General features: G+C 43.1%; 1 protein-coding gene across 4 annotated transcripts in view; it reads left to right on the top strand.

Moving 5' to 3' along the window:
- The window catches only part of septin9b (septin 9b), a 298,107-nt gene that overhangs the window by 120,349 nt on the left and 154,091 nt on the right, over positions 1-23,667 (top strand). The window contains exon 1 of one of the 4 annotated variants that reach the window (XM_055654241.1): positions 6,594-6,738. The exons of the other annotated variants lie outside the window; for them this stretch is intronic. Coding sequence (XP_055510216.1) covers positions 6,684-6,738 — 55 coding nt within the window. The 5' untranslated portion in view covers positions 6,594-6,683. Of the gene's footprint in view, positions 1-6,593; positions 6,739-23,667 lie in introns of those variants that run through there. 4 annotated transcript variants of the gene reach the window in all.

Raw genomic sequence — 23,667 nt, 5'->3', positions numbered from 1 at the left:
ACGTCTTTGGAGTGTTGGAGGAACTGTAGCACCCGGGGAAAACCCACACGCTCACGGGGAGAACGTGCAAACTCCGTACAAACAGCACCCGATCAGGATGGAACCTCAGTCTCTGGTGCCGTAAGGCCTACCTACATTGTCTTATACCTGAACGATGATGCCTGGATTAGGCGGCAAGAACTAAACTCTACCGCTGCACCACTGTGCCACACCATCCACGAGGGGAATGGACAGACTGAAGAACGGTCCCAACCTAAAATGTTGTCTGCCCATTCCCTGTAAAGATGCCGTATGACTGGCTGAGTTCCTACAGCACTTTGCTCAACAAACACACGCGTATTTGAGGTGCCACTACAGCGTTTATCACAATAAAACACCACATGGTGTGAAGAAAATAACCTGCTCCTCAACACCTTAAAGACAAAGGAAGTAATAATAGATTTCAGGAAGAATAAAACGGACATGGTACCATTGACTATCAGAGGGAACTGTGTAGAGAGGGTGGCGGATTTCCGCTTCCTGGGAATCCATATTGAGGAGGACCTGACGTGGAGCGTGAACACCACTGCGCTGCTGAAAAAGGTCCAGCAGAGACTGCACTTCCTGAGGGTGCTCAGGAAGAATAACATCACTCAGAGACTGCTGCTGTCCTTTTATCGGTGCTCCATTGAGAGCATACTAACATACTGTGTATGCGTGTGGTACACCAGCTGCACAGCGGCTCAGAGGAAAGCGCTCCAGAGGGCCATTGACAACGCCCAGAGGATTGTCGGCTGCCCTCTCCTTACCTTGGAGGACTTACACAGTTCCCGCTGCACCAAAAAATCCCAGAATATCATAAAGGACATTTCCCACCCCGGACACTCCCTGTTTGAACTGTTGCCGTCAGGCAGACGGTACAGATCTACAAGGACAAGGACAAATAGACTAAAAAACAGTTTTTACCCCACTGCTATAAAAGCACTAAATGTGGCCGCCAAGGAACGCAGGGGCGATACAGACTAAGGGACTGTGGTAACTGTGAAATCGACAGAAGGATGGAGGGTTGGGTGTGTATGCGTGCTTTGTTCGTGATATTTATTTAGTTGTTTATCTTTTAATATTTTACCTTGTATGTATCGTTAGCTTTTAGAAATGTTTGAATGCTGCACTGACTGGCTGACATTTTAAATTTCGTTGTACATGGTTCATGTTACAATGACAATAAAGAAACTATTCTATTCTATTCTATTCTGAATAGATTTGTTTGCTGGCATCAGCTGGATGAGGAAGATGGCGTCAACATTTTGGAAGACCACAATCTGTTAAAAATAAACTGATGGGAGTTTCAAAGCAGAGTAGTGATCTCCACACTGATCGGCCAGCGAACATAAACAGTCTTTGCAGATTAAACTTCACGTCAGCAGCAAAACAATGAAATGTGCTTTGCATTATCTATATTACAGTGCAATAATGCAGCCCTTGTCACCTCACGGAAGATGCGTCAATGTATTTTTATTGCTTATTTATGTGCAACGCAAAGATTTGTTGCTAATGCAATTTTTTGCCCCGCATGCAATGGTGCAGGAAAAGGAAAATCATGACCAGAAATTCATACCTTGTTCGTAGCTCAAAAGATGACACATATTCATGTCTTCTCTCCAGAGATGCTGCCTGTCCCGCTGAGTTACTCCAGCATTTTGTGTCTACATATTCATGTCATTGTTTAGTACCAGAATGATGATACCTGGATTAGGGGGCACAAGCTGTTTTGACTGCAATGCCGGAGTTGCAAAGAGACCTTAGAGACTTTAGGACTTTAGACTTTAGAGCAGTGGTTCTCAACGTGGGGCGTACGCCCCACAGGGGGGCAATTTGATTTTTAAGGGGGGCAATTGAGCACAACTGAGGAGGTCTGGGTCCAAATTTTCGATTTTTATTTTTTTGGATTTTCCATCAGGTAGTTTATGTTTCAGATGTTATTTTGCGTAAATAATTTTTCTTGGGTAAAAAAAGTCTTTATTGTGTAGTTATTACATAATCCAAGGTATTGGCGTTTTAAGTCTGTCCAAAGCAAGCGCTGTCTGCGGAGGGCGCTCAGCATCGCCAAGGAATGCTCTCACCCCAACCATGGACTGTTTAACCTCCTACCATCCGGGAGGCGCTACAGGTCTCTCCGTTGCCGAACCAGCAGGTCGAGGAACAGCTTCTTTCCGGCGGCTGTCACTCTACTCAACAACGTACCTCGGTGACTGCCAATCACCACCCCCCCCCCCGGACACTTATTATTATTTATTCAAATCGTTTGCTATGTCGCTCTTCCAGGGAGATGCTAAATGCATTTCGTTGTCTCTACTGTACACTGACAATGACAATTAAAATTGAATCTGAATCTGAATCTGAATTAAGCTTCTTCAGCTGAAACGGAGTTCACTTTTTAAATGATAAGAATTATATATCACCACATGGGAGGGGGCATCAGGATTTTAGAGGTGATTAGGTGGGGCATGGCCAAAAAAATGTTGGGAACCACTGCTTTAGAGATACACTGGAGAAACTGGCCCTTCAACCCACCGAGTCCACGCTGGCCAGCATTCACCCCATAAACTATCACTATCCCACACACTAGGGACAATTACGAACCTGTACGTCTTTAGAGTGTGGGAGGAAACCAGAGCACCCGGAGAAAACCCGCGTAGTCACATGGAGAACATGCAACCTCCGTATAGACAGTGCCCATAGTCAGGATTGAACCCAGGTCTCTGGTGCTGTAAGGCAGCAGCTCTACTGCTACCTTACTGTGCTGCCCAAAGGTGTATAAAGTATGCTAGAGGTATGTAAAGTCATTAGAGGAGTAGATAGGGTGGACAATCAGAACCTCTTTCTCAGGGTGGACAAATCAATGACGAGAAGCCATAGGTTTAAGGTGAGGGGAACCAAGTATAAAAAAGATGTGCGGGATAAATCTGTTCACAGATGGTGGTGAGTGTCTGGAACTCGTTGCCAGGTTTGGTGGTTGAGGCAGATATGATTGTGTCATTTTAAGAGGATTTTGGATAGAGCTATGGATATGCAGAGAATGGAGGGATTTGGCAGAAAGATACATATATGGGTATTTAACAGTTTCTCCTCCTCTTCTGGAAAAATGAAAAGGTACAATCTCAGTATTTATAGCCAGACTGAAAATAAGAAACATTGGTGTCTGAGAACTTTCTCCTGGGTCAACAGTAGCACAGTGCCTTGCAGTACCAAAGACCCAGGTTCAATCCTGATTATGTGTGCTGTTTGTATGTTCTGTGTGTGTGTGCTAGTTATACGTTCTCCCTGTGGGGTTTCTCCAGTGCTCCGGTTTCCTCCCACATTCCCAAACGCGTGCAGGTTTGTAGGTTAATTGGCTTCTGTAAATTGTAAAATGTTCCTGGTGTATGGGATAGTGCTGGTGTATGGGGTGGTCGCTGGCCAGCATGGACACAGTGAGCCAAAGGGCCTGTCTCCATGCTGTATCTTCAAACTCTAAAGACTAAACTGGAATGTACTAGATTGAGGTTGATGACTTTTTGTTAGATATGATTATTGAAACAAATGTGGGAACATGAAGTTGAAGAGACATCAACAATGATCTCATTGAACAAGCAATTGTAGTCTTACAGGCATCTGCAGATCTGTTTCCATTGACATCAGCAGTTGAGTACTTTGGCCATTTAATATGAGAAGGAAATTGTCATGTAATTTGGGGAGAAAGCAAATGCTTATATATATTGTTATTTGCCTCAACAGATGTTTGTTGTTCGACTTTGAGTCTTTATTATAACTCACCAACATCAGTCAAATAGGCCATAAAAAGCCTGCAGGAAATATTCTGCAGACAGAATATCTTACCCTGATGATAGAGTTGTTGCCTCACAGCAATAGGGACCTGGGGTCGATCCTGACCTCAGGTACTGTCTGTGTGAAGTTTGCACGTTCTCTGTGTGACTGCGTGAATTTCCTCCGGGTGTTCCAGTTTCCTCTCACATCCCAAAGACGTGCGGAATTGTAGGTTAATTGGCAATTTATTATCCCTAGTGTGTAGGGAGTGGATGAGATTGTGGAGTAATGTAGCATTAGTATGAACGGGTGATTGATGTTTAGTTTCACTATTTGTATACACTCGATATCACCTTCTCCACAGCCAACAATGGACCATTGTGGGCTCCACCTTTCCTTGATCATCTAGCTGGCTTTACATCTTTCATTCCTTTGTTCTTTGTACCTTTTCAAATCTCTCGTTTTTTTCTCCGCTGACTCAGTCTGTGAAAGGGTCGACCCGAAACGTCACCTATTTCTTTTCTCCAGAGATGCTGCCTAACCCGCTGAGTTACTCTGGCATTTTGTGTCTATAAACAGAATAGTATTTACACTAAAGTTATGAAGTAGTACTCACCAAAGCAGTGTATAACCCGTGTTGATTTGTTTTCCTTGCTTTTTGCCAAATGTCTTTGCTTGTTGTGACCATACGAAAGGCATTTATGTCAGCACAAGAGAACAAACAGTATGTTATTGGTTTAGACGTTTCCTCATGATGAGCTGAATGCTGCATGTTATAATAATGGATATTCCCCATGTGGAGAATATTTAATTGCAGCTAATTTATACATAATGTGAATGCTGATTTAAAAATAAAGTTATACCAATAACAGGCCAAGATTAATCCTATTGTAGGGTGATTTCACCAAAGGTCAAATGAGCGTAGATCCCCCCTCACATGACCGAAAAATTTAACTGGAGGACATATGTCACTTCCGGTACATGTTAGTGAATGGGGAAACACGCACTTTCGCACCCGTTAAAAACATGGAAAACGGCCAGTTTTTGAGCTGAAATTGTCTGTGCTAGTCGGGGTGACGGTGAAGCACAGCGACCTAAATTTTCAGGCAAAATAAAAGATAGAAAGTAAGGTAATTACAAGAGGGAACTGAAGGTGGAAAAACAGCGGAAGTGCTTAGCAGACATTTGCCGTGGAGATTTAAAGATCCAAAATATTGGGAATTATCGCGTTTGCTCGCTGCATTTCATCAAAAGTAAGGCATTATTGACTTATTTTGATGAAATTCAGCGAGCAAACGCGATAATTCCCGATATTTTGGACCTTTAAATCTCCACGGCAAATGTCCGCTGTTCACTTCCGCTGGATTGGCACCTTCAGCTCCCTCTTTAATTTACCTTAGTTTCTATCTTTTTTTTGGACTGTAAATCTAGGTAGCTGTGCTTCACGGTCACCCCGACTGGCACAGTAAATTGCAGCTCAAAAACTGGCCGTTTTCGATGTTTTTAACGGGTGGGAAAGTGCGTGTTTTCCCATTCACTAACATGTACCGGATGTATAGCATGTACTCCAGTTGAGATTTTCGGTCACGTGGGTGCGGATCTACGCTCCAGTGACCTTTCGTGAAATCACCCTATAGCGATTCAAATTTCATTTTTGCAATTAACAATACGTATTGAAGATACTAACTATTAAGATATGATTTAATTAATGTGTTTCATTTAGTGGGGTTTTGTTTAGAGACACCATGTGAAAACAAGCCCCTCGACCCACTGTGTCTGCACCGACCAGCGATCACCCGCACATTAGTTCTATCCTACACACTCGGGGCAATTTTTACAGGTCAATTAACCTACAAACCTGCACGTCTTTGAGAGTGGGAGGAATCCGGAGCACCCGGAGGAAACCCACGTGTTCACATGGAGAACCTACAAATTCCGTACAGACCGCACCCGTGGTCGGGATCGCACCCATGTCTCTGGCGCTGTAAGGTGGCAACTTTACCCCTGTTCCACTGTGCCACCCTGTATGTGCTGTTTGAAAGATGTCACTCACTCTACTCAACCTCTTGCATTGGTAACATGGATTCAATAGAAAAATTGTCTGAAATTCAGCTCAATGAGACAACAGTTTTTATTTTCTGTGCATTACCTGCAGAATCGTATCAAATCCATAATCTTGCTTCCCTTCCAAAGCAATGATTGTTAGACGATACACTTCTCAGTAACACTTAAGAAACGGATGTGTTTTTGCTTATTATTTATCAGGGTCATGATTTAAGGTCAAAAGGATGTGAGCAACGTGGGTGAATATAAGTTTCAGATGTGGCAGACCTCAAAACATGGTCCATTCCACTGCAAGAATTGTATCAATTCAGAATAAATAAATATTTGCAGCTACCTTGCATTTGCTGGCGTTTTAGCAAATGCAGGAACTTTTTTCAGCTGCAATCTTTTTTTCTCTCTCTGCAGTTAATGGGAGGTCTGAAGAGTATTTGCCGCAAACATATGGGCTCGCTTGGAGCTGAGCTCTGCTGCCCCCACGCTGCTATTGCTTTCTGCTCTGCAATTTACAGCAGAGTTGACAGCCATCTGGCTGCACCATTCAGCTAGTCTCTGCAGCTCCTTGGCCCATTGCATGAGTGTGGAGGGTGGGACCTCTCCATTCATGCTGCATGCCTTTGTCTTTGGTTGGCTCAACGCACTTCACTGCAGAACCGCCTCCAAAAGAAAAACTCCCCAAAGTTGCTTTAGTGAGTACTGAAGACAAAACATCATCACCCAACTCCTCCTAGAAAACCTGGTGGAACTGTGTTTCTTTTTTTTGGGGGGTGGGGGGGGTTGGGGGGTTTGTATCTGGAGTGAGACTAAGGCAGAGACGGAGAAGTATTTTTGGGAAGATGTCTGACATAACAGTAAATGACCAGTTGGAAGGGATTATATCAGATTTTGAAGGTTTGTACCTCTATTCTAACTGATAAACCGTGTGAATTTATGATTTAAGCATTGGGATCTTGGAGAATAAAAGTTAATGGCAATGCAGTCAGGAAAGTTGTAATTTGTGCTAAATGTTGCTGTTGCCACTGATGATTTATGTGTGGAATCTGTTTGGTTCTAAAGTCAGCAGTAGAATAACATTTGCATCTGGCTTTAAACAAACTAAATAAAGTTTCTGTGCTTATGTTGTATGTCTGTCTGTAGGTTGAAATGTAAGAGTTCAATGCAAATCTGCTTTGAACGTGTTGGAAACTACAGCCTTAGATTTCTCTGCTATGCTTTGGGGATAGAGTCGAGTGTTATTTAATCTTTCAAGCAGCATTCTTGGCTGAGTATTCTGCTCCAGCCCTGCACCCCCCTCCCCTCCCCACCCCAAGTACAGACTTCCCTGCTGGATACCACCCTACCACAACTGATAATTGTTGCTTCCTTTCCTTTTCATATTGCAAGGAAACTTCTTGCCTAGGACAGGAAATGGGAATGTTATCTATTCTCTGAACGTGCTACATTTATCTCAGGATATTTATAATAGGGAATCCCTCCAGTCCAGTTAGGGAAGGATCCAAAATGTGTTTGCTTTATACAAGGGACTTTTAGCCAAACATGGACTTTGCTGCAAATATACAAATCTTTGTTATCAGGCAGTGTGGAGTAAATGGTTCAACCGGTCAACTAACTGTAACTATAAACATAAGATTAGGAAGAAGGTAGATGCAATGTCTGCTAAACCACAATCTTTTGTGGACAAACTAGACTTCTAAGGTAGATCTTTTTTTCCACACACATTCAAAGGTCAGTGGTGATGTACTGTGTGTACAGGGAGGTTTGCTGAACAATAAAACAGCAGGAAATTGTACGGCTGGTCACTTAAGTTGTGAGTGAGTGGATCAGTGGGTATATTTTTAAAACCTAATTAAATATTAAATGATTTACTTCATCCATTGATGACCTTGGCACCAAGGAAACATAATTTATTGGATATGTGTGTGTGTGTTTGATGATACCAAATGAGTCAATATTGAAACTGTTGGCATTTGCCCCGAAACAAAAAAAAACATGAGTGAGTTTAATTGTTAGAACTGAAAGCACCATGTTCCAAAGTTCATGTACGGTTATCTTCTTTAAGATATACTTTAAATAAAAGTTAATTGTTAATTGCAACAACATAATTAACTGAAATTGCAGATAGATTACACTTTATACAGTAAATTACTGTATACTTTAACCCCAGGAAACTGGAGATGAGCTGGATTATACAATGTCATTTTTTTTTAAAGCATTGCAATATTAGTTTCAAATGATGATTATTACTGAAAAGTTAGAAGTTGCTTTATTTTTTATTAACATTTTTAAAGTCTCTGCAGACTTCAAAGAACTGCGAATACTGGTATATATGAAAGATAGACACAAAGTGCCTGACAGCAAGTCAGGCAGCATCTCTGGCAAAGAAGGATAGGTGATGTTTTGGATCGGGACTTCTGAAGATGGGTACCGACCTAAAACGTCACCTATCCTTTTTCTACAGAGATGGTGCCTGACCCATTGACTTAGATTACTCTAGCACGTTGTGTCTATCCTCTGTAAGAGATTTGGTTGAAATTGTACTTGCTGCAATCTTAGAATAGGCACGTACAACTTGGAAAATGTACAGTTTCTATAATTATATTGTGTCCTCAGGATTTAAAAAAGGGTTTCCGATCAAAGAATTAACATTTCAAGAGAAATTATTGCATAAAGGGCCACTTGGGTGTGGCACCATCTTGCAGTCAGCTGAACAAGATAAAATATATTGTTTATGGCTTATGAAAGTTAAGAGATGCACTCTGGCCAAAATATTTGATGAAACTTTCCATTCTACCTGCCGTTTTCGCCAAACTCGCTTCTAATTGAATTGTATTAATATGTGCAGGTACACTTTACGTTGCTTCAATGAGTCATCTAATAAGCTGTAACTCGGGCATAGCAATATCGTGTCTCTACTACACCATGTATCAATCTCGTTACACCATCCAAGTCTTGAAGTTGAAGTGAGTTAGCGCATATTCCAATTAGCGATAGTCATACAGCGTGGAAACAGGCCCTTTGGCTCCATCACCACTAATCCCACTTACCTGTGTTTCGCTCACATCCCTCTAAACCAGTCCTATCCATATACCTGTCTAATTGTTTCTTAAATGTTGCAAGAGTCCCTGCCTCAACTACCTCCTCTGGCAGCTCGTTCCATACTTCCAACACCCTTTGTGTGAAAAAGTTACCCCTCAGATTCCAATTAAATATTTCCCCCTTCACCACAAAAACCTGGTTCTCGATTTCCTGAACTCAGGGCAAGAGACTCCTTGAGTCTACCCGATATATTCCTCTCATGGTTTTATACACCTCTATAAGATCACCCCTCATCCTCCTGCGCTTCAAGGAATAAAGTCCCAGCCTGCTCAATATCTCACAATAGCTCAGACCCTCAAGTCCTGGCAAAATCCTCGCAACCTTTCCAACTTGAATTGGAACCAAAAAGACTCCAACTAATTGAGTCAATTAGATACGTATAACAACACTGATGGGCATTTCTCTTGTGTCTCCCACAAACTCTGGCCTTCCCGCCAAGTCTCCAGAGATTTGGCGGGAAGATCAGTGGCTAAACCACAGATATAAAACATTTACCTGGAAGATTCTGCTTCTTCAGCAAGTGTGGGATGTGATGAGAGCAGGAGACTTTGTCATTTGAACAGTTTTCTTGAGCAGTCAGCTTGAATGGCTGGCCATGTTGTAGTTTGAAGAATCAACGTAAGAAATAAAAGCAAGTTTAGTCCAGGTTTATTATTGTCGAGAGCACCAATGTACAGTGAAAAGCTTTATTTTGCATGCAGTCGAATCTGATCAGATAAAATAAATGGAAGATAAACACAAAATGCTGGAGCAACTCAGTGGGACAGGCAGCATCTCTGGAGAGAAGGAATGGGTGACATTTTGGACCGAGACTCTTTAGACTGAGATTCAGGCTAGAGGAAGTTTAGAGATATGGATGGATAAGATGTGTAAACAAAAGATCAGACGATGATAAGGAAATGTAGAATGGTTCATGGTTAGCTGAGGGGAAGGTGACAAGGAGGCATACAGCCAATAAAATTAATCAGAAGGACAGTGAAACAAGTCGAAGAACAAGTGTCGAAAAGGGACGGAGAGAGAGGGAAAGCAAGGATTACTTCAAGTTAGAGAAATCAAAATTTATACCGCTGGGGTGTAAGCTGCCCATGCGAAATATGAGGTGCTGTTCCTCCATTTTGTGTTGGGCCTCACTCTGGCAGTGGAGGAGGCCAGGAAAGAAAGGTCAGTGTGGGAAAAGGAGGGGGAGTTAAAGTATTTGGCAACCAGGAGATCCTGTAGGCCAAGGAGGACTGAGCGGAGATGTTCAACAAAACGATCACCAAGCCTGTGATTGGTCTCTTGAATAACACCCACTCAAAAGCCCTCTCACTGTAAATCTGTGCCCTCCAGTTCTTGATTCCTCTACTCAGGAAAAAATACTCTGTGCACCCACCTTATCCATTACCTTCATGATTTTATTCACCTCTACAAGATCATACCTCCTGTGCTCCAAGGAATAAAGTTCCAGCCTGCTCCCTATAGCTCAGGCCCTGTGACTTCATGAATCCTTTTTGCACCCTGTCCAGCTTTGTGACCTCAAACTCACCTTTACCTGACTTTCCTACTTTGCCACCAGGAGGAGGCCTGTGGAGATCGGACGGGACTCTGTTTTCCCACCTTTTGGGCCGTCCAAGTTACCTTCATAGATTTTCTACTTCAGTTGTACAGGGTCTACAAGTATTGCGTACAGTTTTGGTCTCCAAATCTGAGGAAGGACTCCCATAGAATAGAGAAGCTTCCCAGACTGATTCCTAGCTCAGGCTGTCTTATGAAGAAAGACTGGATAGACTTTTATATGAATGAGAGGGGATTTATAGAACTTACAAAATTCTTAAGGGGTTGGACAGGCCAGATGCAGGAAGATTTGGGGAAGTCCAGGACAAGAGGTCACAGCAGAAGGATAAGGGGGAAATCCTTTAAAACTGAGATGAGAAGAACTTTTTTCACACAGAGAGTGGTGACTGTCTGGAACTTCTGCCACCAGGGTAGTTGAGGCCAGTTCATTGGCTATATTTAAGAGGGAGTTAGATCGGTGGCTAAAGGGATCGGGATGGAGAGAAGGCTACTTTTTGATCAATGATATTTTGGCGGTGCAGGCTCGGGCCGAATGGCCTAAACAATTTCACCATAATAAGCGACAACCACCTGAATCTATATTACATTTGTATCTTCTGTAAAATCCCCAAAACTTGAGAGCGAGAGTGTTATTAAACAGCGATTGAAAGAAATGGTAAGTTAGATGAGTAAAGGACCTGGACAAGGAAATGTTTACAGGATGTTTATAAAAGTTGATTTTAACAATTTTACAAAGATTTGCATTAAACGCTATTAATTTGACAGGTAAAGTTATCCACTTTGTTGTAAAGAGAGATAAACAAGTTGAGCCATGTGCAAGTTACAGTGGCTAGTCTCGAATTGTGTATTTAAATGCAAGAATTGATTTGTGAATTGGTTATAGAGTGGGGAATTTAACCACCCATTGTCTCCAGAATGTATGAGTTGGGGGATATAAATCTTTAAATCTTTCAGTTCCTATCCAACCCCACCCACGACTTGTTCCAATGGAAGTTGAATGAGACTTGGCAACAAATCCACTCCAACGAGACGGATTGCTCCTATGATGGTTTTCATGAGGCTACATATCCCCTGTATCTCTCTTTCAGATTCCAGCCGACACATAAAGTCACACAGCACTGAACCAGATCCTTGGCCCAACTCATCCATTCCGACCAAGATGCCCCATCTAAACTCATCACATTTCCCCCGCGCTTGGCGCAGGTCCCTTAACATTTCCGATCCATCCATGTACCTGACTAGATGTCTTTTAAATGTTGTTATTGTGTCTGCCTCAATTACCTCTTCTGACTGCTCGTTCCATGTATCCACCAACTTCTGTCAGGCTTCTATAAAATCTTTTACCTCCCTCACCTTAAAACTATGCCCTCGAGTTCTTGATTCCCCAACCCTGGGAAAATGAATCTGTGCATTTTAACTCTCCTTCCCATTCCCATACTGACCTTTCTGTCCTGGGGCCCTTCCACTATCAGAGTGAGGCTACACGCATAGTAGAGGAAGGGCACCTCATATTTCGCTTGGCCAGCTTACAACCCAGCAGTATGAAAATTGATTTCTCTCATTTCAAGTAACCCCTGCATTCTCTCTCCTCCCTGCCTCGCTCTCGTCGTCCTACTAGAGTCCACTGTTCGCGGCCATGTACCCCTTCATTGTCAGCTCTTCCCCAACCAACAATGGGCCATAATGGGCTCCACTCTTCCATGGTCATCTGTAGCCGACCCTGATTTCTTCTGACCTTTACCTACCTCCAATTCCCCTCCCCTTCAGTCACCTGACCCACTGAGTTACTCCAGAACTCTGTGTCTATCTGTGCATTCCCCCTATCTATTCTCCTCATGATTTTATACACCTGATGTTGGATCAAATGTTCAATTTGTAGTAATATTGATACTTGTGTAGGAATTTGTGATGCCAGTTGACCTCATTTTGATTTGGAAAATAAAATTGGGACAAGTCATTTATTAGAAGCCTCTTTTACCGCTTAATAAAATCATGGCTGAATCTGTGACATAACTCCTCTTCATATCTCTTCGGTTAATAACATTTCCTCAATTTCCGATTTGAAAACTGAAAATTGGGCGTGTAAGAATGAGTTACTGTGGAAAGGTTCTGAACCTTCAGCCGTTTGTGTATGCAAGATTCAAGATTCAATTTATTTGTCATTTGGACCCCTTGAGGTCCAAACAAAATGACGTTTCTGCAGCCATACATTACAAACAAATAGACCCAAGACACAACATAACTTACATAAACATCCATCACATTGCTGTGATGGAAGGCCAAAAAAACTTATCTCTCCCCTGCACTCTCCCCCCATGTCAGAGTCAAAGTCAAAGCCCTCGGCTGGCGATGGCGATTGTCCCGCGGCCATTAAAGCCGCGGGACAATCGCGGTGTGTTTGTGGATTTCAAAAGGAATTAGATCTAATGTTGAGCCTTGATCTAGTTCCTTTTTATCCCCCAAGTTTTGTTGAGAAAGATTTTTCTTTACTAATAAACTTTATTCAGAATAAATAATATATACTTAAAAGTGGGTCGGGCAGCGTCTGGAGAAAATGGATGTGTGACGTTTCGGATCAAGACCCTTCTTGCTATCCATGTTCTCCAGCGATGCCACCTAATCTGCTGAGTTATGCCAGCACGTTGTGTCTCTTTTTGTAAACCAGCATCTGCAGTTACTTGTGTATACAAAACAAAGGCTGTGCAGGAGTTCTTCACACATTCTCAGTGTCTATACGTTCATTATCGTCGTAGTCTTTGCGTGCTATCCAGACAAAGAAAAGATTGTACCTGATTATAATTAAGACGTTCACAATGGACAAATAAAGGGTAAAAGGTACAACATTTAATGCAAGATAATGTCCATTTAATGTCTGAAGAAGGGTTTTGGCCCGAAACGTTGCCTATTTCCTTCGCTCCATAGATGCTGCTGCACCCGCTGAGTTTCTCCAGCACTTTTGTCTATGTCCATTTAAATATAGTTCAAAGGTTTCTAATGAGGTCAGAACCTTCCAAGGATATTGGCAGTTAAATAAATTAATTAGACCTTTTAACAATTGTTTTAATTTATTTTGGTGGATTAATTGCTTTTAAATAGTTTGTTTTTAACAGTTTATATAGATCTTAATTGATGATGGCTTTAGACTGTCACAGGCATAGCTTAGCAACTGATTTTGTTCTCACTTGGCTCATAGGTTCATAAGTTATAGGAGCAGAATTGATCATTCTGCCCCACAATTCAATCATGGCTGATCTACCGATCATCCCTATTCCCCTGCCTTCTTCCCAAAACCCCTTACACAATGGAATAGTACAACACAGGAATGGGCCCTTCAGCCCACAATGTCCATCCCAAGCAGTTAAATAATTAGCACAGTTAAACTAATTTTCTCTCCCTGTATGTGATCCATATCTCTCTATTCCCTGCATATCCATGTGGCTTTCTAAAACACTCTTAAATGTCGCTATCGTATCTGTTTCTCACCAACCCTGGCAATAAGTTCCAGGCATCACCACATTCTGTGTTTACAAAAAACATGTCCTGCACAATTTCTTTAAACTTTGCCCCTCTCATCTTAAAGTCTGCTCTTTTCTCTTTGGGAAATGGTTCTGACTGGCTGTCTATCCTCTCTATTTTATATAGTTCATCTCATAACCTTTAACTTGCTATAGTTCTGCTATCAAATGGTGTTCCCCTCAAACTTTTGACCACTTGGGTGCTAAAATGTTTTACTGTGGTGGATGCAAATGCGCAAAGTTCACATGTTTCTTGCAAACCTAAAGAACTCTGTAGAAACAAGATGGAGTCAAAAGGCAGCATCTCTGGAGCCTTGACCACAGGGGATAGGGTGCTAATTTAATGTGGGACTTTACATGTGTGGAATGCCGTCGAGAGCAAGGGATGATCAAGGAGAACAAAGCGCAAAGTTCACATGGTTGAAGAACTGAGGGGAAGGATAGAGAGAGGAAAAGCAAAGCTTAGAGGTTAAAGTCAATGTTCATACTCTGGGGTGTAGCAGCCCAAGCGAAATATGAGGTGCCGAGTACTCACTCTGGCAATGGACAGGCCCAGCATCTCAGTGGAAATGGGTTGGGAGTTCAAAAACCGGGGAGATTAGGTAGGTTAGGCTTGGAGGCTTCAGCGAAACGATGATGTCAGGGGATAGGGAGATAACATAGATAAGTAGAAGATGTTGGAGGAGTGGAAAGTGACAAAGGGGGGTCCTGATGGATCAAGGAGAGGTATAGGGACAGGTAGATTCCTGTGGTTGCAGGGGAAAGTACCTGGGGGGGGGGGGTTTGGGTGGGATTGGACGAATTGACCAGGGAGTTGCGGAGTATTCGCCCCCTTCCTTCCCCAATCTGTAGGAAGATCAGTCGGCATCTCTGGAGGGAAATCGACAATATTCTGTGCCTGGGTTTTAAAGACTTCATCATATCAATAATATCCACTCAGTCTACCAGATATGGTTGAACATCCAATCAGCTAGGAAGTTCAAGGTTGCGTTTTGGCTCTCTCCTCAATAAAAGGATATTATAAATTTATTTCCCAGAGAATAGTTGTTGGGATCAGATGTTCCAGGATGTTTAGGTTCCCCTCTACCTTCTGTTACAGTGCAGGACACATGCTAAAGGAACGGCTTTGAAATTGGAATAATTTTGGATCATGGTGGGCGGCACAGTGGCGTAAGGTCAGAATTGCTGCCTTACAGCGCCAGAGAACTGCGTTTGACCCTGACTATCAGTGCTGTCTGTTTGGAGTTTGTACATTCTCCCTGTGACCACTTGGGTTTTCTCCGGGTGCTCCGGTTTCCTTCCACAATCGTACACAGACAAAGACGTACAGGTTTTTAGGTTAATTGCCTTCTTTAAATTGCCCCTGGTGTATAAGATAGTGTTAATGTGTACAGGGTGATCACTGGTCGGCACGGACTCGGTGGGCAAAGGGCTTGTTGAATGCTGTATCTCTAAACCCTAAAGTCTAAAATGGGGCATATTTCATGAACTGACCTACACGGTGTCAAACCTTGGGATGAAAACCATCTGGACCCGCCAATTTATCACCTTTCCAGTCACTAACTTTTGTTTTCTTTACTCTAATGAGGATGCATCTAGAATATGTATCTTTCACACACTACTCACTCATTTGAGTTCTTGTCTCCTGTTCCATGTTCTCTTGTAATTTATTCTATCAGAAAGTAATTAATGTGGGAATATCCTTACTTTGTAATCCATTGTTATGTTGATTACTGTGAGTGAGGTTCTCCGTGCAAAGTTCTCTTAAAAGAAAAGATTTGTCATATATTGCAGTTGATTAGCTGCCAAAATCATAAAAACAAGTTGAAATTAAACCATAAATAAGTTGAAATTTAATTCCCTGGATAAAAATCAGCCATGTGCCCTTTGCACATGACATCGTGATAAGAAAATAAGCCAAAACCTTGAATGTCTGTAGATTGCTTTTAACTCTGAGAAAAGTGCCAACATTTTCAAAGTCTGAGTCTTTATTTTAATCTTTTGAGTCTGTTTCAAGATTGATGTTGAATAACTTATTGCACATGATATCTTTTGTGCACATTAATGTTTATTTAAGACTCGTCCAAGGGTGAACATGGTTCAGTAAAATGACCGCCCTTTTGTCTTCATTGGCAGCAAGTCAGTCCCAGTTTTGGGAGTCAGTCCCAGATCCAAGCATGGACGTTTACAGGCGAGTTAATAGCAGTGAGATTTACCTCAGAAAGATCCAATGAGCTGTTTTCAGACAATGTTATCAGATTATGAAAGGCCAGATAAGCAGGGCATTGTGCGCTATTTGCAGTCCAACATTGTTTTAAAAATAGGCAACATCAGATGGCAGATCTACCCAAATTACTAAATATTCTCTCTCGGTGCTACATGTCGTGAGAATAAGGAACAGAAGGTAGACTGTTTGGCACCTTGAACCATCCCTTACCATTCAGTACAATCATGATTGAACTGATCTAGCACAGGCCTCATTTGATCACCACAATCTGTTTTGCTTCCCTCCTTAATGCAAAATCTATTCCAGTTTTCTGTCCTCACTGATTGTACATCCACTGTCCTGTGGAGGGATGGAGTTTGAGGAGGAGATTGCCAAAGATTCTGAAGCTTCAAATATTTTAGGTCTCGATTAATTGACCATTGATGGACGATGTTTCGGGTCAGGACCCCTTCTTCAGACTTCAATACATCAAAACATTCTGTGACATAATTGGGCGAGTCTAGGCATCCAATTTGCTTGGAACGTTCAAGTTGCTTTATCCTTAATAAAAAATATTTCAAATTTATTTCCTGGAGAATAGTTGCTAAGAAAACTGGTGCAGTCTGTTTGGCTTTCCTCAACTCTCTCTGACAATCCCAGACACATGCTGAAGGGATAATTGGGATAATAGTGAGGTATCTCCGATGATCTCACTTACTGCTAGTCTTGGGATGGACATGACAATTTACCACCTTTTAATGTCACACTTTTTATTACTTTAATTTTGCTCAGACATTTGTGTGGACACTGAGAGATGAACTCTCAGGGTATCTCAAATGGAATAATAGGAATTGGTTTCAATGATTCATAGCAACAGCATTGATGTGCATAGGGATCTTGGTGTCCAAGTATTCAATTCAATTCAATTCAAGTCCTTAGCTCCCTGAAAGTGGCAACACAAGTAGATAGCATGGTATGTATGCCTTCATTGGTTGGGCTTTAAGTATAAGAGTCAGGAAGTTATGATGGAGTTCTATAAGACTTTGGTTATGTCGCATCTGACGTATTGTGTGCAGTTCTGGTTACCCCTTTAAGGAAATGATATGGAGGTTTTGGAGAGGAGGTTTATCCCAATCCTGCCTGGCTTAGGGGGTATCAGCTACAGCAGGGGTCAGCAATCTACGGCCCCGGGGCCGAATTCGGCCAATAACCCGAAATCATCCGGCCAGCTGGCGGATTTTTTTTACCCGTAGTCATTCATGCGGCCGGCCGAGCGTGGTTGAGCGCCGAGCTCCGGCTGTACCACATCATGCGCAAAGCCGCCAGCACAGCCGCGCACCTTCTGTGAACACGATTAAGAAAGAACTGCAGATGCTGGAAAAATCGAAGGTAGACAAAAATGCTGGAGGAACTCAGCAGGTGAGACATGCAAGGAATGCATGAGCCTGTCTCACCCGCTGGGTATCCAGCATTTTTGTCTACCTTCCGGCCATCCGGGGCGGGATGGGGGCGGGATCCATGTGCACACGTGGTAGATGTGGCCCGCTATCCGCTCACCGACATGCGTCCCAGCCCCTATGCAGAACAAGATTCCTAACCCCTGAGCTACAGGGAGAAGTTGGATATAATTGGATTGTTTTCTCTGGAATGCCAAAAGTTATGGGGAGACCTGATAGAAGTATATGAACTATGACAGACGTAGATGAGGTAGACAGTCTGAACCTTTTTCCTAGGATGGAAATGTCAAGGAATATAGGGCATAGCTTTAAGGTGAGATGGGCAAGGTTTTTACAAAGAAGGTGGAGGGTGCCTGGAATGGGGTTCCAGGGGTATGGTGGACGCAGATGTGACAGTGACATTTAAGAGGATTTTAGATAGGCACATGGATATGCAGGGAATGGAAGGATATGGATCATGAGCAGGTAGAGGAGATGAGTTTAACTTGGCATCATGTTCAGCAGAGACATTGTGGGCTGAAGTGCCTGTTTCTGTGCTGAACTGTTCTATGTTCTATGTTCTAAATGCTGGCCTTGTCAGCAATGCCCACATACCAAGAAATAAACAAGTAAAATAAAATTACTGTCGAAGGCTAACAACCAAAAGCGGATGTTAGATTCTTGTACCGAGGGTAGGGAGACGCCAATGATCCTCTCTGCTCCCCTCACTACCCTCTGCAGAGCCTTCCTGTCCGAGCAGTTGCAGGTGCAGTACCACGTATTGATGCAGTACGTGAGTACAGACTCCACCGAGAAATAAACAAGTAAAATAAAATTACTGTCGAAGGCTCACAACCAAAATGGATGTTAGATTGTTGCTACCGGACCCATTTGGCAGCACTTCAGCTTCAGGGCCACTCGAACTATTGATATAGTATCATGGTACGTTACTTTAATGCATGTGTTGTAATTTAATTGAATAAGAGAAGGAGGAATTTATTTAGTTAGAGGGTGGTGAATCTGTTGATTCATTGCCATAGACGGCTGTGGAGGCCAAGTCATTGGATATTTTTATGGCGGAGATTGACAGATTCTTGTTTCGTAAGGGTGTCGGGCGGGTTATGGGGAGTAGGCAGGAGAATGGCGTTGAGGGGGATAGATAGATCAGCCATGATTGAATGGTGGAGTAGACTTGACGGGCCAAATGGCTTTATTCTGCTCCTATAACTTCTGAACTTGTGAACAAATTCAAATGTATTAATGAATATCCTTTTCAGTCCTGAGCATCTCTCCTCACTAATTGAATCAGTCCTGCCAATATTATGTGGAGACAAAAAGTGCTGGACCAGTTCGGCAGGTCAGGCAGCATATCTGGAGGACATGGATAAACAAGGGTCCTGACCCAAATGTCATCTATTTACATCCATCAGCGATGCTACCTGACCCACTGTGTTACTCCAGTTACATACGTAAGTGACATTTCAAGTCAGGGCCATTTCTTCAAACTGAAGAAAGGTCCTGACCCGAAAAATCGCCCATTCATGTCCTCCACAGATGCTACCTGACCCAGTGACTTAGATATGTGGCGATTCAGGTCAGGGACATTTCTTCACTGTGAAGAAAGATTCCTAACTGAAATGTCACCTATCTGCATTGTCCAAAGATGCTGCCTAGCCCACTGAATTACTCCAGCATTTGTGTTGTCTACATTATTCCAGCATCTGGAGGTCCTTGAGTCTCGAATGTCTTCATGACACTCTTTAAGGAATTATTCTGCCTTTGCCACGATATTTTATTGTAAAAGTATGTTATGTATGTCAAGGTATCCTTGCTGACATCTTAGTTCTTATGGATGAATTAGCGGAAGAAACGCTAGCCAGACTTGCTTGACAGTCTGCGAGTATGAAATCATGGAAAGATTGGTGAAGTCTGATCAGAAAGCCTGACCTATCCAGCTTGAAATATGCTGCAGAAGTAACTGATACTAAATTCAGCACATCTTTAGTTTAGTTTATGGTCACGTGCACCAAGGTACAGTGAAAATCTTTTGTTGCATGCTAACCAGTCAACGGAAAGACAATATATGATTACAATCGAGCCATCGAAAAGACCGATTAAAGATAGATCAAAGGTCTCCAATGGGGTCGTTGGTAGGTCAGAACCACTCTCTAGTTGATAGAAGGATTCAGTTGCCTGATAACAGCTGGGGAAAAACTAGAGGTGTATGTTTTCACACTTTTAACCTCCTACCTAATGGGAGAGAGGAGGAGAGGGAGTGACCGGGGGTGAGGCTGGTCCTTGATTATGCTGGTGGCCTTCGTGCAGCATGAAGTGTAGATGGAGTCAGTGGAAGGGAGGTTGGTTTGTGTGATGGTCAAGGCTGCGTGTGCAATTTCTTTTTGTGCATGCCAGTGAAATGCAGCATGCCTTTTTACAATTGCTTCATGGAGCATGTTACAGGAATTCCTTAAGGCAACAATTTATCTCAATTGCTCTCAATAATGACCAGTTATCCAAAGTTCTGAGCCTTGTTTGTGATGAAAAAGGGATTAATGACATGTGTGCAGGTGGTAATCTTGTTGGCATTAGGGAGTGCAGTTACATAACTTAATTTATTTTAAAGTTTCATTCCCATATCTGTTACATTTCCCCTTTTTGTGCCGCACAGAAACAGTGTTTTATCAAATGGTCGGTGGAGAAGGTATATGCTGCAGCGTGAGCAAAACTATGTTTGGGATTAGGGAAGAAAAATAGTTAATATAGTGGAGATAGATGTGTGTACTGTGCAGAGTCAGCTTTCCTGGAGTATGTGGGTGGCTTTGCATGTACTTGGTACGGTAGCTTTCTACAGATTTCATGAGTATAGGAGCAGGGAGGTTCTACTGCAGTTGTACAGGGTCTTGGTGAGACCACACCTGGAGTATTGCGTACAGTTTTTGTCTCCTAATCTGAGGAAAGACATTCTTGCCATAGAGGGAGTACAGAGAAGGTTCACCAGACTGATTCCTGGGACGTCAGGTAGTTGAGGCCACAGTTCGTTGGCTATATTTAAGAGGGAGTTAGGTGTGGCCCTTGTGGCTAAAGGGATCAGGGGGTATGGAGGGAAGGCAGGTACAGGATACTGAGTTGGATGATCAGCCATGATCATATTGAATGGCGGTGCAGGCACGAAGGGCCAAATGGCCTACTCCTGCACCTATTTTCTATGTTTCTATGTACTATGAATTGACTTCAGAAAGATTTTTTGCATTAAGTTTTAGATAGGAGATGAGGAGGAATTTCTTTCAGACAAATGGTGGTGAATCTGTGGAATTCTTTGCCACAGACTGCTGTGGGAGGCCAAGTCAATGGATATTTTGAAGGCGGAGTGGAAGATTGTTGATTAGTACGGGTGACATGGGTTATGGGGAGAAGGCAAGAGAATGGGATTGAGAGGGAAGGATAGATCAGCCGTGATTGAATGATGGAGTAGACTGGATGGGCTAATCCTGCTCCTAGAATGTATGAACATGAAGTTGGATAAGAAGGTATTTGAAATGGGAGCTGTCTGTGCACAATATTGAATGTGAACTGATTAATTTATCACTCCACGTTACTTCAAGAGATTTTATAAGTACATGAGAGGGAAAAGGGTAACTAGAGGGAGAGTGGGACTGCTCAGGAATCAGAGCGGTCAACTCTGTGTGTAGTCACAGGAGATGGACAAGGTCCTCAATGAGTATTTCTTCTTTGAATTTACGGAGGAGCAAGAGAGGATGACGGAGGTACTTAGGGGCAGCCAATGAAAGTGTCCTGAGAGCAGTCAGTGTTACAGTCGAAGAGGTGCTGGAGTATCATATCGTGCATGAAGGTAGATAAATCTCCAGGGCCGGACCATATAGATCCGAGGACATTGTGGGAAACCAGAGAGGATTCCATCAGCCAGAGTATTGAGTACAGAAGTTGGGAAGTCATGTTGCAGTTGTATAAGACGTTGGGGTGTTCTGTTGTGGGCACCTTGTTATAAGAAAGATGTTCTCAAGCTGGAAAAGGTACAGGGGAGATTTACGAGGATGTTGCCAGGACTAGAGGGTCTGAGCTACAGGGAGAGGTTGAGTAGGCTGGGACTCTTCCTTGGAACGCAGGAGGATTTGGGGGGACCTTATAGAGGTGTATAAGATCATGGAAGGAATAGATTGGGCAGATGCTCAGGTCTCTTGCCCAGAGTAGGTGAATCGAGAACCAGAGGACATAGGTTTAAGGTGACTGGGGAAAGATTTAATAGGAATCTGAGGGGTAACTTTTTCACATAAAGGGTGGTGAATGTATGGAACGAGCTGCCAGAGGAGGTAGTTGAGTCTGAGACTATTCCAACATTTAAGAACCAGTTTGACAGGTACATGGATAGGACAGGTTTGGAGAGATGTGGCCCAAATGCGGGCAGGTGGGACTAGTGTAGCTGGGACATGTTGGTCGGTGTGGACAAGTTGGGCCGATGGGGCAGTTTCCACACTGTATCACTCTCTGACTCCACGACCTCTCCCGCAAGTCTGAAGATGCCTTTACAATTTGTTCCCTGCCTCACTTGAAAGTATTTACTTTCACGGTATAATGTATTCCATTTCCTTCTATTGATCTGTGCATTGAATTGTTTGACCTTGCAGGTAACTCTTCCCATTTTTTGTTTGTTGCAATTCTATTTTCTCTTGTCATGCTTCTAAATCTGACTTCCAGGGAATTGAAGGAGCTACCTTTTAAACATAGGCATCTAACTATGCTGAGGTGTCAAAGCAATGTCATTGAATTGAAAGATGAAAGATGAAAACAGGCCCTTCGGCCCTCAAGTCCATGCCGGCCACAGGTCACTTCTTCACACTAGTTTTACGTGGTCCTGCTTTCTCACCCACTTCTTACCCACTGGGGACAATTAACTAACAAACTTGCACGTCTTTGGGATGTGGGAGAGAACCGCAGCACCCAGAGAAAACCCGCACAGTCACAAGGAGAATGTGCAAACTCCATGCATTCAGCACCTGAGGTCAGGATCGAACCCGGGTCTCTGGCGCAGTGAGGCTGCCGCTCCCCAAGCTGCACCATTGTACCGGTTATTGAGTGAGGCTGCTGGGGTTCCTTGAAAAGAGCAAGTAAAAACGTTGGATGCAAGGAACTGCAGATGTTAAAATCTTGAGTAAGAAACAAAGTGCTGGAGGAACTCAGCAGGTCGGGCAGCATCTGTAGAGGGAATTGACAAGCGACATTTTGGATCAGATCTCTAGATGGGTCCTGACCTGAAACATCATCTGTCCATTCTTTCTACAAATGCATCCTGATCTAACGGAGTTTCTAAAGCAATATTATATTCCTTTAGACTGTAGAGATACAGCATGGGAACAGGGCTTTTGACCCACCGAGTCCGTGCCGACCAGCCATCACCCTATATATACATTGCCACGATCCTACACCTTGTGGACAAAATACAACCTTTACCAAAACCAATTAACCTACAAACCTGTGCGTCTTTGGAGTGTGGGAGGATACTGGAGAGCACAGAGAAAACACACATGGTCACAGGGAAAACGTACAAACTCTCAGGATTGAACCCTGGTGCTTGTCTGGCGCTGTAAGGCAGCAACTCTACCGCTGCACCACTGTGATGCCCCAAATGGTGATGTTGATCTATTGACTTCCATGGTATGATGACAACCCACAACACTGTTGCGTTTGGAAGCTCTTCGCTGCGTTCTTCAGTCAGTGTGGTGTTGAACCTGAGGATCACCTGCAGATGGTGGCCTAGCTATGTGGCAGCTTTGGCTGTGTCGGTGGTGGAGCTTTGGGAGGGGCTAGCGTAGAATGACTGGCACCTGGTCCCAGTGCAGCCTGTAAGTTAACACACAACACAGGAAAAAAAGCCCTTCCTCACACAATGTCGGTGCCGAACTAGATGCCAAGACCAGTCTGAAGAAAGGGTCTGACCCGAAACATCACCTATCCCTTTCCTGCAGACTCGCTGCCTGGGCTGCCCAGTTACTCCAAC

Source organism: Leucoraja erinacea, chromosome 23, assembly GCF_028641065.1.
Source record: "Leucoraja erinacea ecotype New England chromosome 23, Leri_hhj_1, whole genome shotgun sequence".
NCBI lineage: Eukaryota > Metazoa > Chordata > Chondrichthyes > Rajiformes > Rajidae > Leucoraja > Leucoraja erinaceus.
The sequence above is the reverse complement of the archived record's forward strand: the minus strand, read 5'-3'. Positions and strand labels throughout refer to the sequence as shown.